The following is a 19,246-nucleotide window of genomic DNA, read 5'->3' on the forward strand; positions in this document are numbered from 1 at the left end:
GGAAACAGTTGGTGGAATCATGAAAGAGATTTACCGGCTGCCCAGGGGGAAGAATGTTATTGATCATGACCGACGCGAACTGAGACGGTCACCGGCTTTTGATATGCTAACAAACCTAGTCGGTGTTAGCGTGGAAATCAATGAAGCTAGGGGCCCCCTGTTAAGAGAAAAGAACCATTTTGAAAAGATTAGGATGGGATCGGTCAGATGGGAGAAGGCTATTGTTTTGGCCAGGTCTACTGATAAGGTCTCTCCCTTAATCCCCGAAGGAGTAATTAAACGACTCGCACCCATGTGTTTGATTGTCCCGAGGAAATGCAAAGAACTGGGACGTTGGGCGATTGTGGTTACAATAGGACGGCCAAGTAAACAACACCCATATTTTTTGAGTAATTCAGTGACTAAAGGGCTGATGAACACAGAGGTGTGTATTGGCAATTTAACACGGCTGTCTGAAGCCAGCTTGATAGTGAACCTTGAAAAAAATGAATTCGGCCACACGAAGGTCACTTACCTGGGAATTGTGGTGACACAGGGGCAGCTGGCAGTGATGCAAGCTACAGTGCAGGCTATCGCTGACCTCCCAACCCCGACAGACAAGAGGGCCCTCAGAAGGCTTTTGGAGATGGTGGGGTACTGCAGGAAGTTTTGCAATAACTCTGCGGTCAATACCCGTCCCCCTCCTACTAAGCCCTTGCGAGAGAAAACTGAGCCGGAATGGGACGACCCTTGTTGTTGTGGTCCGGGACAAAACCAAATGAGAGGTTACATTGGTCGCAATTCATCAGTGTTTTTGGCCACTATGAAGTTTGCTGAGTTGGAGCCTGGTCTAAGGGATTATTAATAACACGTGTAAAAGGAACAGAAAATGTGATGACTGTCTGTCAAGGTGTTGACAGCTTCAAATTCTCTGTATTAGCTAAATAACTGTTAAAGATGTATATTGTGTATGTATCAGATAATGTAGTCATGTTTGTAATTTTTACCTCCCGGTAAAAATCCTTAAAGGGGGGAAGTGTTACGAGAATACACATAAAATTAAGATGTTTGCTGGCCTGGGCTAGCATCAGTGGCATCAGCAGTTGGTCTGCCACCTGCCCTCAGGGGAAGGAGAGATAAGGAACAATGGAGCAGCGTCTGGAGATGTGTAATGAAGGGATGTGGGAGGAAGAGCTGTCTGGAGCGGCTCCCCTCTTTGAACCTTGAACTGTTTGAAGTGATGGACAGGCGATACCCCAGCAGGGGGATAAAAAGGGACAGGTTCGCTAAGACAGAGACACACGCCACCCGAGGTAACGAGACCCTGGAAGCGGTACGCTTCTCACGAGTGGGTGAGAAGTATCAGACAACGACCAGGGTGGAAAGGTACGATCAGCGGGAACCCGGTGTGTTTCCGCCCTTGCCTGGGTGCCGGGTTCACTGCAGAGGATCGACCGCATCTGGAGGAGGGGTCACAGTCGGTGACCTCAGGTGACATCACCAAGGACCCGCCCAAATGCTGTCTGTGAGCCATCTCGCTGGTCTGTGAGTGAAGCTGTGCTGAATGATGAGTTGTTCCTATTCTATGTCTCTCTTCCCCCACCTTGTCCATCGCCATGGCAACGATTACTGCGAACTGAACTACAAACTGGACTGAACTTTGAGTCATTTTGAAATTGGTCATTTACCCCTAGACAACGATAGAGCGTGATTGATGCTGTTATCTTAATTCTGTGCACATGTGTGGTTATCATTGTTGAATTGTTGCATTTATTATCCTTTCGATTACTGTGGTGCTTGTTTCTTTAATAAAACTTTCTTAGTTCTAGTACTCCAGACTCCAACTGAGTGATCCATTTCTGCTGGTTTGGCAACCCAGTTACGGGGTACGTAACAGGATCCAAGTCACATCTCAGGCAGGAGTTGATATATTTGATCATGCACCTCTCAAAACACTTTACTATGGATATAAGTGCTACTGAAGAATAGTCATTGAATCAGAATCAGAATCAGGTTTATTATCACTGGCATGTGTCATGAAATTTATTAACTTAGCAGCAGCTCAATGCAATAAATAATATAGAAAAGGAAAATAAATCAATTACTGTATACATATATTGAATAGATTAAAAATCGTGCAAAAAACAGAAATGCATATTAAAAAGGTGAGATAGTGTTCAAGGGTTCAATGTCCATTTAGGAATCAGATGGCAGAGGGGAAGAAGCTGTTCCTGAATCACTGAGTGTGTGCCTTCAGGCTTCTGTACCTCCTACCTGATGGTAACAGTGAGAAAAAGGCATGCCCTGGGTTCTGGAGGTCCTTAATAATGGACACTGCCTTTCTGAGACACCACTCCTTGAAGATGTCCTGGGTATTTTGTAGGCTAATACCAAAGATGGAGCCAACTAAATTTACAACCCTCTGCAGCTTCTTTTAGTCATTTGCAGTAGCTCCCCACCATCCCAATATGAGACTGTAATACAGCCTGTCAGCTCTCCACAGTACATCTATATAAGTTTTTGAGTGTATTTGTTGACAAACCAAATTTCTTCAAATTTCTAGTAATTGCCGTCTTGCCTTCTCTACAACTGCATTGGTATGTTGCGACCAGGCTAATTCCTTCGAGATCTTGACACCGAGGAACTTGAAACTGCTCTCTCCACTTCTGACCCCTCTATGAGGATTGGTATTTGTTCCTTTGTCTTACCCTTCCTGAAGTCCACAATCAGCTCTTTCATCTTACTGATGTTGAGTGCCAGGTTGTTGCTGTGACACCACTCCACTAGTTGGCATATCTCACTCCTGTATGCTCTCGTGTCACCATCTGAGATTCTACCAACAATGGTTGTATCATCAACAAATTTATAGATGCTATACAGCTGTGCCTAGCCACACAGTCCATGGGTATAGAAAGTAGAGGAGAGCAGTGGGCTAAGCACACACCCCTGAGGTGTGACAGTGTTGATCATCAGCAAGGAGGAGATAGAAACATAGAAAATAGGTGGAGTAGGCCATTCGGCCCTTCGAGCCTGCACCACCATTTATTATGATCATGGCTGATCATCCAACTCAGAACCCCACCCCAGCCTTCCCTCCATACCCCCTGACCCCTGTAGCCACAAGGGCCATATCCAACTCCCTCTTAAACATAGGCAATGAACTGGCCTCAACAGTTTCCTGTGGCAGAGAATTCCACAGATTCACCACTCTCTGTGTGAAGAAGTTTTTCCTAATCTCAGTCCTAAAAGGCTTCCCCTCTATCCTCAAACTGTGACCCCTCGTTCTGGACTTCCCCAACATCGGGAACAATCTTCCTGCATCTAGCCTGTCCAATCCCTTTAGGATCTTATACGTTTCAATCAGATCCCCCCTCAATCTTCTAAATTCCAATGAGTACAAGCCCAGTTCATCCAGTCTTTCTTCATATGAAAGTCCTGCCATCCCAGGAATCAATCTGGTGAACCTTCTTTGTACTCCCTCTATGGCAAAGATGTCTTTCCTCAGATTAGGGGACCAAAACTGCACACAATACTCCAGGTGTGGTCTCACCAAGGCCTTTTACAACTGCAGTAGTACCTCCCTGATGTTATCACCAATCTGCACAGATTGTGATCTTCCAGTTAAGAGTCGAGGATATAATTGCAGAGTGAGGTACAGAGGCCCAGGTCCTGTAACTTCTCAATCAGGATTGTTGAAATGATGGCATCAAATGCTGAGCTATAGTCAATGAACAGCATTCTGACATGGGTGTGTATTGTCCAGGTGGTCTAAAGCCATGTGAAGAGCCATTGAGATTGCATCTGCTTCATTTTTCTTGAGCACCTGTACAAGTTTGCTTGAAGCAGGTGGATACCTCAGTATGACAAAGTGAGAGGTTAAAGATCTCAATGAACACTCCAGCCTGTTGATCAGCACAGGTCTTCAGTACTTGGCCAGATACCCCATCTGGGCTGGTTGCTTTTCACAGGCCACTCACACATCAGCCTCAGACTGAAATCACATGACTATGCAGGGAAGAGGGAGACATGGGGGGTTGCTTTGGGAGTTCATGATGGTTCCTTCATGTTTTGACATCAAAGCAAGCATAGAAGGCAATGAGTCACAAGTCCATAAGATAGAGGAGCAGAATTAGGCTAATTGGCTCATCAAGCCTGCTCCAGCATTTCATCTTGGCTGATCCACCTTTCTTCAGCCCCTGTATCCTATGTTCTCTCTGTATTCTTTCATGCCCTGACTATTCAAGTATCTATTACCCTCTGCCTTAAATCTACCTAATGACTTAGCCTCCACAGTCACCTGTGGCAATGAATTCCAGATGCACCAATCTCTGGCTAAAGAAATTCCTTATCTCCATTCTAAAAGGATACACCCCTATTTTGAGGCTGAATCCTGTGGTCTTAGACACCCCCACCACAGAAAACATCCTCTCCACATCTAGGTCTTTCAACATACAATAGGTTTCAATTATGTTATCCATCATTCTTCTGAATTCCAATGAGTACAGGCCCAGAGCCATCAAATGCTCCTCATATCACAAACCTTTCAATCCCAGAATCATTTTTATTAATCCCGTGTAGACACACAAGCCCCTTTGCACCTCAAATTTCTGAATTCTCTCTCCATTTAGAGAATAGATAACCCTTTTATTTCTTCTACCACAGTGCAGACCATATACTTTCCAACACTATTCCACCTGCCACTTCTTCGTCCATTCTCTTTTCTCTACTTTCTCAATCCTACTTGCCCCTCCACCCATCCTTGTATCATCCACAAACTTGGGACACAAAGCCATGCATTCCATTATCCAAGTTATTGACATACAATGTAAAAAAAAAGCAGTCCCAACACAGAAGCCAAGTCCTATTGTCACCTATGTCACTTCATTTTACTTTAAGAGGTCGTGGCATTCAAGCCTGGCCACAACAGTTGAGCATCATTCATTGATTAGAGTTGAGACTGGAATTGCTACTTTATCTGTGAGATGGCTTTCTAGAGATCGTACTTAGTTACTCCTCCCCATTAAACTTGCTTCCTCATGTAGGACAGGTGCATACAAAGTTGACTGGGCTGAGTGTGACTTTGTCTTTCCAGCTTTCAGAGGGACCATTTCACAGGTTATTAACAGTCATCTACATTGTTCAGACCATGATGCTGCATTAGCCAACCCTGTGGAAGGTCATCAGATTTCCTTCAAACAGGAAATTAGAATTTAACTTCTACATCCCTCTGGAAAACCCAGTGATTACAATCTGCAGTAATGGCATGATGTTTCTTCGCTTTATTCAATTTTACCAGTTTGGTGAAGTTTTATTTATTAATATCAGAGCAGGCCTCTGGATTATCACTGTGGTAATGCACCAACATAATGCTAGCTTGTTACAGAACTCAGGTACAGCATTTCCTGAAATTGTGAAATGGGATAAACTCCTAGCAAATGTTTTGAGTGAAAAATTGTCAATGGACAAAAAGCATAATCTATTACTGGAATTTTTGACAGTTTCAATTGCTAAGTTGCACACATTCAAAGGTATGTGTCTCATGTCAAACTTATATTCCTTTCAGTGAGCAACTTAGCAGTTTCAAGCTCTGTGACCAAATGAAACCAGCTCTGAAGAAACAAGCAGTTACATGAAGTTATTCTGGGATTACTACAACCTATAAAATGTAACACTAAACAGAACTATCATGTTGCAAGGTGATACTGAAGATTTGGACTTCAGAATTATAAATTTGTCTACTGTAAATTGGTTTCATAAATCCTGTGAAAATATTTTTCCTGCAATCAGACTTTTAGTAATTAGGTAAGGGCAAATTTTCTGAAGCCAAGAACAGAAAATTGTTTCTGGATTTGCACAGTAAGAAAATGGAGGCATCGCAGCAAGAGTGGAAAATTCTTGTGAATGTTTATTCATATCATTGATGCAATCAGAAAGTTACACTGCTAAAGCACATCACCGTAGTTAAAGAACTTACTCTTCAAAATATCAAATTAATTCTGCTGTTCCAGGTCTACAGATAGGAGAGCTATTAATTTTCAGATAGCTTGTTCCATTTGAAGCAGTTAGTTCATAATCTCAAAAAGGATAGTCCTTGTGGTTAACACACCTAAAAAGAAAAAAAAGTTAGAGATCCCACTTTAAAGGCAGGCATATAAACACCTACACATGCCAAGATAACTTGCCTGCAATTTTATTAAGTTTTATACTTTAGCCATAAACATTATTCAGATTAGTGTTCTGCACAGACATTTACTGCAACTCCATTGCCTCAGAACCAGGCACTACTGATAGCCAACTCCAGCACACTGCACACCCCACTGGCCAATGCCCCACCCTTCCTCCAACCAGACCCACAAACTCCAAGGTAAAGCACATGTGCACTGTTCCAAATGATTGGTACTCTTGTATTTCAAATGTAATTAACAACCATTAACATGTACAGCATACTTTCATAATTGCAATTCCTTTCTACAAAAAGCCATGTTAAAAGCTGATCTTTTGTGGATTTCAAGGTAACAGCTTAGAGTCCCATATTTCAATTTTTTTTAAAATCAAAATTTTGCTACATTTCCAAGCATATTTTTAGTTAAATTTGGGTCAGAAGCATTTAAGGGACTGGAAGTGTACAAATTGGGCTTGATAAGGATATAAAAATACTCGGCAATTCAGTCAGAGACATTTTTCTCTACAATGAGCTTGTACTTCTGCACATTTTCCATTGATTTTACTTTTGGCTGAAAGGAAGATTGGTTGCCAAAGTGGCAGGTGAAAGGCAAAAATTATGAAATGGACAAGCAACTGCATGTCACAAGCAAGAGAAAGTCTGCAGATGGTGAAAACCTAAGCAACACACAAAATGCTGGAGGAACTCAGCAGGCCAGCCAGCATCTACGGATAAAAATACAGTCAACGTTTTGGGCCAAACTCCTTCAGCAGGACTGGAGAGAAAAAAAAGCTGAGGAGTAGATTTGAAGGGGGGGGGGGGAAAGAGGGGAGAGAGAAACATCAGGCAATTGGTGAAACTTGGAGAGGGAGGGATGAAGCAAAGAGCTAGGAAGTTCATTGGTGAAAAAGACAGAAGGCCATGGGGGGGCGGGGGAAGGGAAGAGGCGCACCAGAGGGAGGCGATGCGCAAGTAAGAAGATAACATATGAGGGCGGCAATGAAATGGGAAATGGTGAAGGAGGGGGTAGAGGCATTACTGGAAGTTTGAGAAATCTATGCTCATGCCATAAGGCTGGAGGCTACCCAAATGGAATACAAGGCTCCTCCAACCCAAGTGTGGCCTTATCCTGACAGTGGAGGCAGCCATGGATGGAAATACTGGAATGGGAATTGGAAGTGGAATTAAAACGGGTTGCTACTGGGAGATCCCGTTTGTTGTGGCAGACAGAGCATAGATGCTCAGTGAAGCGGTCTCCCAACCTACATCAGGTCTCACAGATGTACAAGAGGCCACACCAGGCATACGAAACACAGTATATAACCCCAACAGACTCACAGGTGAAGTGTCACCTCACTTGGAAGTATTGTTTAGTACCCTGAATGGTAGTGAGTAAGGTGGTGTAGGGGGCAGGTGAAGCACTTGTTCTGCTTGCAAGGTTAAGTGCCAGGAGAGAGATCAGTGGGGAGGGACGAATGGACAAGGGACAAAGGAATGCACAGGAAGCGATCCCTGCAGAAAGCAGGAAGTGGGGGTGGGAGGAGATGTGTTTGGTGATAGGATCCAGTTGGAGATGGGGGAGGTTTCAGAAAATTATGTGCTGGGCATGCAGGCTGGTGGGGTGGTATGTGAGGACAAGAGGAATGCTATCCCTGGTAGCGTGGCGTGAGGATGGGGTTAGAGCTGATGTGCGTGAAATGGAAGAGATGCGGTTGAGGTCAGCGTTGATGAAGGAAGGGATGCCTTTTTTTTTGGAAAAAGGACATACCCTTCATTTTAGAATGAAAAGCCACATCCTGAAAGATGTGGGGGAGATTGAGAGAAGGGGAATGGCGTTTTTACAAGTAGCAGGGTGGGGAGAGGTATGGTCCAGGTAGCTGTAAGAGTCTGTTGGTTTATAATAGATATCAGTGGATAAGCTGTCACTGTAGATAGAGAAAGGGAAGGGAAATGTCGGAGATTGACTAGGTGAATTTGAGGGCTGGGTAGAAGTTGGATGCCAAGTGCATGAAACCGACGAGTTCAGCACTGGTGCAGAAAGCAGCACAAATGCAGTCGTTAATGCAGCATAGGAAAAGGGCAGGACAGTCACCAGTCTAAGCTTGCAACATAGACTGTTCCATGTAGCCAACAGGCAACATAGCTGGGACACATGTGAGTGCCCATGGCTACCCTTTTTATTTGAAGGAAGTGGGAGGACCCAAAGGAGAAATTACTTAGAAGGAGAAGTTCCACTAGGCAGAGGTGAATCGTGGAGAGGAACTGGTTGGGTCTGATGTCCAGAAAGAAAAAAAGAGCTTTGAGGCCTTCCTGGTCGGGGATGGAGGTGTATAGGGACTGGACATACATAGTAAAAATATGATGGGGGCCAGGAAACCTGAAATCCTTGAAAAGATCAAGCAACTGCATGTTATTATCAGATTAAATCCACAAGGCTCAATCAGAATCAGGAAAATTGCAGTTTGAATTCAAAAGACAAATCAGATACAGAAAGGCCAAAACGTACAAGAATTTGGTATCAGAAGTTATATGGTGATGCTAGAGGTATTTACACTTGAATAAGCAGCTTCAATGTAGTTGAAAATGTAATTTGTACACAATTTAGTACAAATCTTCCAGCAAGAAGCTATTATTGGACAGAAGGAGGAAACAAGCTTTTGACAACACTTCCTTTGTTTTCATCCTAAAATTGCAAATATCAATAACTTAGGAAACAGAAGTTTCTCCCTTTGAAGATTTGAAACCTCAAAAGCGATACTCACTGCTCTAAAAGCCCCATTTTAGTTAAATGACAGCTTTTTCAACTTATGGAGGCAAAATTGGACAGGACAATTTGGCATCAGGAGAGTCAAGGTCACCCACATTAATAAAGAATGGCTTAACCAAAGCTCCATTGAAATATTCCCTTAGTTCCAACTCCGCTACTGGGCAAATAGAAGCTATGCTCTCTTTCTTTGGACGTCTGCAATCTACCCTTGCTTGGACATTAATTAACCTTTGCCGTGCTACCTCTTCCATAGTGACCATCACTTTGCTTCAAAGAGGATCAGGGTCTCCTTTATCCCCATTTCTGACATTTACCAGGAGCGCTGCCGACAAAGGACCCTAAAGCATTGAGGATCCATCCCTACCACCCATCCAACAATTTCTGACTCAGTACCAACTGGAAGAGGAACAGAAGCATCAGGACTAGGACTGCCAGACTGGGTAACAGTTTCTTCCATCAGGCTGAGTCTAATGAATACTCTGCCACCACCGAGGTGGCGTCACTCATACTTTTGCTGCACTTCACTACCTGCATTTGAATTATATTTTAAACTTATTTATAGTACAATATTTTGGTTTGTGCTGTGTGTTACACGTGTGGGTGCCCTGCGGTCCCAAGGAACATTGTTTCATTTGGTTGTACATATATAGTCAGATGACCATCAATTTGAACTTGTTTTCTTCATCCCACCCTCTCATTGGTGAGGCCCTGGGTGGCTGAGCTGGAGATGGTCTTGATTCATTCATTCCTAGGATACATTGTTGGCAATAATGACATTTAATGTCATTCCTCAAATGGCCTAAACTAAGTCAAGTTGGTCAGTTCAGAGTCACTTTTTGGCCACGGTGCAATGTTCTCTCCAAAGAGCATTATGGAACTAAGGTTTAAGCTTGGCAACTATTGAGAGCTGAAACTGGAGAACCTCTTCAAAATTATGAAAATATACGAAGTATACTTAAAGAACTAAGGAAGACCTGAGAGAAAGAGCATCATATGGGGAAAATTGAAGAAAAATATTTAAAAACTAAAGGCAAGAGGATAATCAGGGAAGAATAGGGACAAGATAGGTTTGGAGTCAGAAAATATAGGTGATGTTTCAGTTAATACAGATAAGTAATCTAGGTAGAGATGGGCATTGTGGTTGGAGAATGCAAGGAGGTATATCTTGGTGGAATTAAAGGTGGCTAAATCTTTAGGGCTTGACAGAATGTATCCCAGGCTGCTGAGGGGGCAAAAAGGAAATCTTCCTTCATTCAAGATCAGCAAGACTAAGCTAAGCAATTACAGACTGGCAAATTTGGTATCAAGTGCACTTCAGATAGAGCCATTACCTTCTAAACACCTTCCTGTACTTTGACATCTAGCCAAGCAAAAATCCCCAATATCCACAACACCAGCTGGAGTGTCAACTTAGATAAATGATGTGTGTTTTCACAACTAATTATGCAATCACGAGACTTGTGGGACCTAAACTTCTGCAATTTTCACTGATCAACAGCCTTTCCTCTCTACAGTCCAGAGGCCCAGAACTTGACTGGACCAAGAACATTAGAAGGTATAGCTGCAAATATAGGTCAGAAGCTGGATAGCCTCTAACAGAGTAACATCTTGTAACTCAATATCTTTCCAGGTTACAAGCCAATTTATGGATGCTACAGAACTTTCTCTATTTACATCACAAGACCAATAGGCTGGTCCTGGACTTATTTCCATCCAGCATAGTTTACATTTTGTTGTTTGATTATTTGTGGGTTTTGTATTGCTATATTTATGCTCTATTTTTGGTTGGTGCAGCTGTAACGAAACCCAATTTCCCTCTGGATCAATAAAGTATATCTATCTATCGATATGGAAGCAGAATTGGGCCATTTGGCCCATCTAGTCTGCTGCACCATTTCAACAAGGCCGATCCATTTCCCTCAGCCTTCACCCTATATCTTTTCATGTCTTGACTAATCAAGAATTCATCTACCTCTGCCATAAATATACCCAATGACTTGGCCTCCACAAACACCTGTAGCAAAACATTCCATAGATTCACTGTTTTTTTTTGAGGATGTAACTATGAAAATGGACAAGGGAGAGCCAATGGATGTAGTGTACCTGGACTTTCAGAAAGCCTTTGATAAAGTCCCACATAGGAGATTAGTGGGCAAAATTAGGGCACATGGTATTGGGGGCAGAGTACTGACATGGATTGAAAATTGGCTGGTTGACAGAAAACAGAGTAGCGATTAACAGGTCCCTTTTGGAATGGCAGGCGGTGACCAGTGGGGTACCGCAGGGTTCAGTGCTGGGACCGCAGCTGTTTACAATATATATTAATGATTTAGATGAGGGAATTAAAAATAACATTAGCAAATCTACCGATGACACAAAGCTGGAAGGCAGTGTGAAATGTGAGGAGGATGTTATGAGAATGCAGGGTGATTTGGACAGGCTGGGTGAGTGGGCAGATGCATGGCGGATGCAGTTTAATGTGGATAAATATGAGGTTATCCACTTTGGTGGTAAGAACGGGAAGGCAGATTATCTAAATGGAGTCAAGTTAGGAAAAGGGGAAGCACAACGAAATCTAGGTGTTCTTGTACATCAGTCACTGAAAGCAAGCATGCAAGTACAGCAGGCAGTGAAAAAAGCTAATGGCATGCTGGCCTTCATAACAAGGGGAATTGAGTATAAGAGCAAAGAGGTCCTTCTGCAGCTGTACAGGGCCCTGGTGAGACCACACCTGGAGTATTGTGTGCAGTTCTGGTCTCCAAATTTGAAGAAGGACATTCTTGCTATTGAGGGAGTGCAGCGTAGGTTCACAAGGTTAATTCCCGGGATGGCGGGACTGTCATATGTCGAACAATTGGAGCGACTGGGCTTGTATACTCTGGAATTTAGAAGGCTGAGAGGGGATCTTATTGAAACATAATACTAAGGGATTGGATACGCTGCAGGCAGGAAGCATGTTCCCGCCGATGGGCGAGTCCAGAATCAGAGGCCACAGTTTAAGAATTAGGGGTAGGCCATTTAGAACGGAGTTGAGGAAAAACTTTTTCACCCATAGAGTGGTGGATATATGGAATGCTCTGCCCCAGAAGACTGTGGAGGCCAAGTCTCTGGATGCTTTCAAGAAAGAGATGGATAGAGCTCTTAAAGATAGTGGAATCAAAGGTTATGGGGATAAGGCAGGAATTGGATACTGATAATGGATGATCAGCCATGATCACAGTGAATGGCAGTGCTGGCTCAAAGGGCCGAATGGCCTACTCCTGCACCTATTGTCTATTCACCACTACCCGACTAAAGAAATTCCTCATCTGTTCTAAATGGACATCCCTATATTCAGAGGCCGTGTCGTCTGGTCTTAGACTCTACCATAGGAAACATCTTCTCCACATCCACTCTATCAAGGCCTTTCCACATTCATTAGGTTTTAGTGAGATCATGATTGTTCTGAATTCGAGTACAGGCCCACAGCCAAACACTCGAGCCTTTCAATCCTCAGATCATTTTTTGTGAATATCCTTTGAACATAGGGCCCAAAACTGCTTGCAATACTCCAAATGAGGCTCACCAATGTCTTATAAAGTCTCAATAGTACATCCTTGCTTTTATATTCCATTTGCCTGAATTATGAGCTCAGGTGCACATTCATGATTATTAGGAACAAAAATTACTCATCTTAACTAAACCCCTTTGTTAACAGCTCCTATCAATTGATGCTATGCAAATTAACTAGACCCATTGAATGCACTAAGGTTTACTTATCAGGACCTTTCAAACAGGTAACTTCAGTAATCTAGGTAAACTTTGACAACACACGTGCCCATCATCTGCGAACTCCCTTCCACAACTACCATCTTATCCTGGAGACATCACTTTCAGTTAAGTGTCAAAATCATGCAACTTCTCAAGTGCATTGTGGAGTTCGTAGTGGTTCAAGAACCACCTTCTCAGGACAATTACATACAATAAATGATAGCAACATCCACAATAAATCAGTAACTGTTCAGAAAGATCATGACTGCTAGTTTACAATTTACAGTGTCTGGGATTATGATCTCAGAGTTTTGTAGACTGCACATCAATTACAGGATTAAGATGGTGGTACTAGAACCACATTGGACAGAAGTGCTGGAAATAGTTAACAGTTGACGCACCATTCTTTCATTCATGAAATACGTGTTGCAGGAGATGCCAGCTTTTCTGTCCCTTTTATGTAATTATTCTTAAGGTGCGAGCTTAAAACAAATCACATGAAGATTATTCAACAGTGGGAATAATCACATTTGTTTGTTTTTATTCTTACCTTGCCAGTCATGACAGGAGTTCTTAATCCTATATGGAAGATCAACTCCTTTTTAAAATATGATTATGTTTTGGATGATATGGCTGAGGAACTCAAACAGAAGCAGTTTCCACATCCACATGAATTTTGGCAGATAATGGAAAGGTTGAGATGGTAGAGAATGGAACTGAATCAAAGTACTGGTGAGCACAATTTCCGTCCAGCTAATTACTGAGCTCTGAGTCAAACTTAATCCTAAATTTCCAACATTATTCTCACCAAAATAAACACTGTACACAAACTACATTTGATCAAGATTAGATTTAAGCAGCTTACACATTTAACCTCAAACATCACCTGAAACTGCTTACATTTCAGTTAATCTGCTCTAACCTTCATCTAGGCACAAATCATATACAACCTTTACTGTTATAATAGTTTCATCTCTTCCAGTCATTTCATCTTGCTTGAATTTAAGGTTATCTAAATGACAATAAAAGAGGACTGCGTGTCCTCAAAATCTAATCTAACAATGTGCATATTTTTCCTTGAGTTCCTTTCACCTGCTACCAAATTTCACTAGCTTCAGTGTCTTGCTCAGCGTTACTTCAAACCCATGACATCTTTGTCTTAAAAGAAACCTCAAATGTGGAGAGTGAACATGCAGAAGTATCAAATTGTTCGAAGCACTCAGAACAGGTTGAATAATGCTGGATTGTTTGTTTTCTGTAATATTATAACAACTTCATTCATTTAGAAAAATGGGAAGCTTTCCTATACTATTCTAGTTCATCACTTAAGAAATAGTTAAGCAAAGTAACAGTCTGGTAACTCAAGACAGAACACATTGCCTGTTCAATTATTCAAAATGGAATTGCAGCATACTCACAAGTGGAATAGTCAAAGTCATGCAACAACCGTTTGAAAATCTATTATGCACATCAGAAGTTCTAGACGTTCATTGGTCAAAGCTTTCCATGAGAACAGCAAGATGTGAAAAGTAGCTTTCAAAAATAGAGCCAAAAAGCAGGTATTAAAAATCTCTAATTTATGAACCAAAATAAAAACTAAGGAAAAATGAGAATGTGGAAAAACATCAGTACAGAGAAGATTCAAGGTCGAGGAACATAAGCGGAATTCGCAGGTAGATTTTAAGGACCGATATTACCCAGTCAGCCTGGCACCAGTAAAGGACTCTTGGCCAAAGTAATGCAAACACTTCTCTTTTATTTCTTCATGTAATGTGCTACTGGGGACAAATCAGCTTTTATTAACAGGCTTTCAAAATAGATTAGTTCAGGCAGGCAGATCAGAGTCAAGCACACTTATTTGAGTCTAGGCTCAGAACAGCAAATTTCCATCTCTTAGATCTAGATGGCTTGACCACCATAAGAAAAAAAAATAGCAGAAGTGGTAATGTTTGAAAAACAATGCTCAGCTTTCGCTTCTGCTACACAGCCTGAATGGACACATGCACACAACTCACCATTCCAATGGACAGCATCGCCAATTCCTGTTGAATGAAAGAATACTCTTCATTTCCTCATCACTCAACTGAAAATCAAACACCTGCAACAGCAGAAACACATTTAGATTGTGAAATTAAAACAGTGAAAGATTGGTGAAATGACATATATGACATGTAGAAATAATCTTTCCATGAGCTTTTCAGCTGGGATTTAACAAGGGGCTGAAAAGTAACTATAGCATTTGACCTTTCAAAGACAAATCAGAAGCCTCAAGCTAACTATCATAAATTTAGTTTCTTCCCCCAACCCACCCCTAAAAAAAAAGCACTAATACAGATCTAAATTAAGTATGAGCTGGTGCAATGCATCATCTTTTGATCTCCTCTTCCTACCCCCTCTTACAACCTTGGCTCAGGAAGTAACACAAAGGAGTTGGGCCACGACAGGAAAACAGAAGATTTTTGTTAAGGTAAGGGAAGAAGGGTGATGTGTGATGTGGCTGCAGAATGGGAGAGAGGGAGAGGGAGTGGCCTCATTTTAAAAGCAGTCCCCAGCTGGTGCTGGCAATGGAAGGCTAATTGCAGGCATCCCAGAGAACTGCAACACAGGTTAAAAAGGAAACACAGGCCAGGAAAAGTACAGGACATAACCTCATCCTTAATAAGTTTGCTCTGGTGCAATTTAAAGCTACCCCAGTAGCAGGGATATGATGTAGAGGAGCAACAGGGATCTTCTGATTAAGCTTACCAACAACCTGACACACCTGGCATGACTTACGGTACTGTGCTACATCAGGCCTCACACCAGGCCAGAAGAAATGCCCAAGTGCACAAGGGCTTTCCTAGTGCCCAAATAATCAGCGAGGTTATTATTGTGAGCCAAATGCACTATGTCCGATCGGTAAACATCAGGGCACTACTCAAATTGTCCTGAACGGACACTTTTGGAGTCCTCTTTCTCACTATCACCCCATTGCTAATAACCACAACAAGGCCTCTAAATTGTCTCCTCTGAGACCACCTCTTCAGAGGAGACAGAAGGGTCTTTTTCTGTTCAAGTACTAGCTGTTCACAAGAGGAAACTCGTGGCCAAACCCTGTTAGATCTACATCACCTTAGCCATCAAAGTGTCACAGAGGGCAATATAGGGAGATTGTCAGAGCTCTTGCCTTTGCTTTGATCTTTCTTAGACATTGCAATGAGTAGTAACACAAACAAGAAAGGTATTGGGATAGTCAGCTCAAGCTGATCTGCACCACAGGATTAGAGGTTACTTCCGGAGTAGGGAGCACTACTACCCATCAAGTTGTTCCCTAGAATGAAAGACATGCCTTCAATTGGTATCTGGCAACAAAGGGCAACAACTTCACCAGAAACTGAACCTGAGTGGAGACAAAAGTTATGCAAAGACATGGATAAAAAACCTGTACCAAACTCTTTCACAAGTGTCTCTGAACCCAAAGCAGACTCAATGTCAAAACATCGTGGAGAATCACACTGAAAAGCTCTGTTCCTCCAGATCTTAATGGGTTGCTTTGACTCAAGATCAGAGGCAGGAGAAATGAAACATCCATTAGGAAGAGCCAGCCAGCCAACCAATATTCCTTGCTTGAGATGTCACCAAATGAAGACAGGAATTTGTTACAGTTTTCTCAAAAGTTACAGGCTTCACAGATTTCTGATTTTTATTAAGCACTGAGCATTCAGTAATTAGATGACCAGGCTTGTTGCAGTAGAAACACAGTGGAATGTAGCTTTCTCAGATGTAAAATTCTTAGCCAAGGGTGAGGTGGGGTACTGGTTTTAAAGATGGTATTTGATAGGATAGGCCTTTTTCCCCAGCATGCTGCTTACAGATAACACCGACTTTGTGGGTCAAGACATACTCATCTTCCAATACGGCAGCTTGCTCAAGGGGTGATGCCTTCTGCTCATTTAAACAGACAGATAGAACATCAGGCAGACAGGCGCTTAAACTCCTCAAGCATGGTGAGCTGACCAAGCCGTTCTTTAGCTCAAGTAGAAATTAAACACCACTGGTCAAACAGACTCTCTCCCCTCCCCACCCGGAGAAACTCAACACGTTTTCCTGTCAAGCTTGCTATAGCTAATAAAGTGTTGCCGATAAGACTCAAGAACTAATTCATAAGATTTCAAGATAGCCACTTTGACCCCATCATAATCTGAGCTCTTTTCAGTGCTTGGAGCAGAGTAGGCTTCCGTGGCTTTACCCACGTTTAGGCTACTTTGAAGTGGTAGTCACACATTCAAAATGAGAGAAGTACTTCGGCATCCTTCTCTGCAAATGGTGGAACTTACTTACAATGGCTACCTACATCAAATACAGAAGGATTAATCTAGGAGACTTCTTAAACTACAATTCCATAAGGAAACATTCATGTTCTAAATGCATTTGGTGTTCCTTGTGCCTGTCCACTAATTGTTTTTCTTGCAGCACTATCTATCTCGTTTAGCCGCAACTCAATGACAGCCTCTGACAAAGGAATAGGTTTGGGCATCCGGGGGGTGGGAAGCTAACTTCAAGAACCCCAGTGTCTATCAACACTTACCTGATGACAACTTTTACACTCCTTTCAACCATTTTCAGTGTTAGTAAGCTCAATTTTGTAATCAGAGGCCAGCTGCAAAAGTTGATCTTCTGTAAACTGCTTAAGCAGCTCCTGAGAAGGAGCTTTAATGAACTCTTCAACAGATGCCATATTTAAAAGTTTCCCTACACTGAAGCACTGACAAGGTATAGAAATAAGCACAACTTACAATTGGGCCGTTTATTACAAAGCAACACTGTGTACACGACACACACGAGGGCCCAGTACAGCACATAGCTACCTAGATATGACATGTGGTAAATTTTGCTCTAGAAAATAGCCATTAAGACCATAATTACAAAATTAAAACTAGATGTTACCTCTCAAATACCAGAATAGCATAGAATGGATTACCTACCCCAGACAAGCATAATTCTTCAATGGAGACTACCAGTCATCCTAATTAACAAAACTCAGGATAGTAGTTTACAAACAAGTTCAAAGGTAGAACTTCACAGAAGCCAATTATGGATCCACCACAAAAGTACCTAAAATTTAGTCACTTTAACTCTCCCAACTTAACCTATTCACTTAAGCTTTCTCTCATTCTCCCCTCCCCATCCCACACACACCAAAATGAGAATGGCGATTGAGTGCTAATCTAAACACACAAAAAAGTGCAGATCTAAGAATCAAATGAACAACCCTACTTATCTTCTGAGGGGTACTGGACAAGAGATGACTTTAAAAGCAAAAATTCAGGAAGCATAGGCCATCAGCCTATGGTCATGCAGTTAAGAAATGCTCATCTTATCAGATAATGTCTCTACCTAGGAACACCTTGAAAACAATGGAGTGACCCATAGGAAAAACTGATTTACTCAGTTCAGCTGGAATACATTCCCTCTCTAACCAGCATACTCGTGCACTAGCTAACTTAACAGCACTCAAGCAACCACACTCACCCAGCAGTTATACCAAAAGGAAGAAAAATGGCAAAACAGCAGCACACCACAAGTCGTCCCCAGCAATGGAAGGGTAATTGCAGGTGTTCCAGGGAACGGCAACACAAGTTAAAGAGGAAACAGGCCAGGAAGTGTACAGGACACAACACCTCAAATCTTACTTACCTGCAAGTTTTTCTTAATTCGCTCTGGAGTGACAGACTTTGGAATTACAACCAGCCTTCTTTGAATCTGGAACCGGATCAAAACCTGAAACCAAATCCACTATAGTTAGAGCCAATAGCCTGCTGTAGAATATTAATGACGATTGCAGATTTGCTGCTTCAATATAGGGTGGGTTCCATAGGCCAAATGTTTTGGAATGCCGACTATGTGATTTTCCAAAGTGAGATTCCAAGTGAGGAAGTGACTTTGATTTCTTATATTAAAAGGAAACTACCCAGGTCACAGAAGAGGCTGCTGAACTTTAATGTTGGAAATGCCTTTTAACACGAGGGCCTGTACACAGGAACTCCAAACTTGTCATTCAGCCCCAAAATTCCTTCAAATTGTAGGACACTACAATTTAACAAATCAGGAACAACGAAAGCAGTGTTAACTTAAAAAGTGGGACATCCATCCATTGGGCAGAAAGCAGCTTTAGTCAAGGTCCTAAGCACATTGCTGACAACAAATCGGACAGAACCTACCCCTTTCTGGCTCAGACCACCAGAAGTGCCAAGCACAGCACTAAAACTGGTAGTTTCTGTAAAAAAAAAAGTTACATGCTAAATTAAAGAACAGATTTCCACCCTTCCAAACTTTTTACACTAATAGGTAAGGTACTGGAAGGAGAATAAACATTCACCCAATGTATCCAACCAATTATGGAACTCTTCTTCAGTGAACTAACCAGAATCAGATTTGAGTTACAGCTTTTATAGATGAATAATCAAAATATTAAAGAAAATCAAGTATCAGTTCTTCGGAAGTTACATTAAAAAGATTCAAACAGTGGATTCTGGTTAATCGGGCCATCAGTTAATAGGTGAAGCCACTTATTTTGGACAACACTTAATGAACAAAAACTAAATCAA

General features: G+C 42.0%; 1 protein-coding gene across 2 annotated transcripts in view; it reads right to left on the bottom strand.

Annotated features, from left to right (window-relative positions):
• Positions 1-5,866: 5,866 nt before the first annotated feature.
• The window catches only part of LOC134351728 (aldo-keto reductase family 1 member B1-like), a 30,636-nt gene continuing 17,256 nt past the window's right edge, over positions 5,867-19,246 (bottom strand). For both annotated transcript variants that reach the window (XM_063058309.1, XM_063058307.1), the window contains 3 exons: positions 18,336-18,419; positions 14,675-14,757; positions 5,867-6,085 (listed from right to left, as the gene is read on the bottom strand). In XM_063058309.1, coding sequence (XP_062914379.1) covers positions 6,055-6,085; positions 14,675-14,757; positions 18,336-18,419 — 198 coding nt within the window. In that variant the 3' untranslated portion in view covers positions 5,867-6,054. The remainder of the gene's footprint in view (positions 6,086-14,674; positions 14,758-18,335; positions 18,420-19,246) is intronic.

Source organism: Mobula hypostoma, chromosome 9 (assembly GCF_963921235.1).
Source record: "Mobula hypostoma chromosome 9, sMobHyp1.1, whole genome shotgun sequence".
In the NCBI taxonomy this organism is placed as follows: domain Eukaryota; kingdom Metazoa; phylum Chordata; class Chondrichthyes; order Myliobatiformes; family Myliobatidae; genus Mobula; species Mobula hypostoma.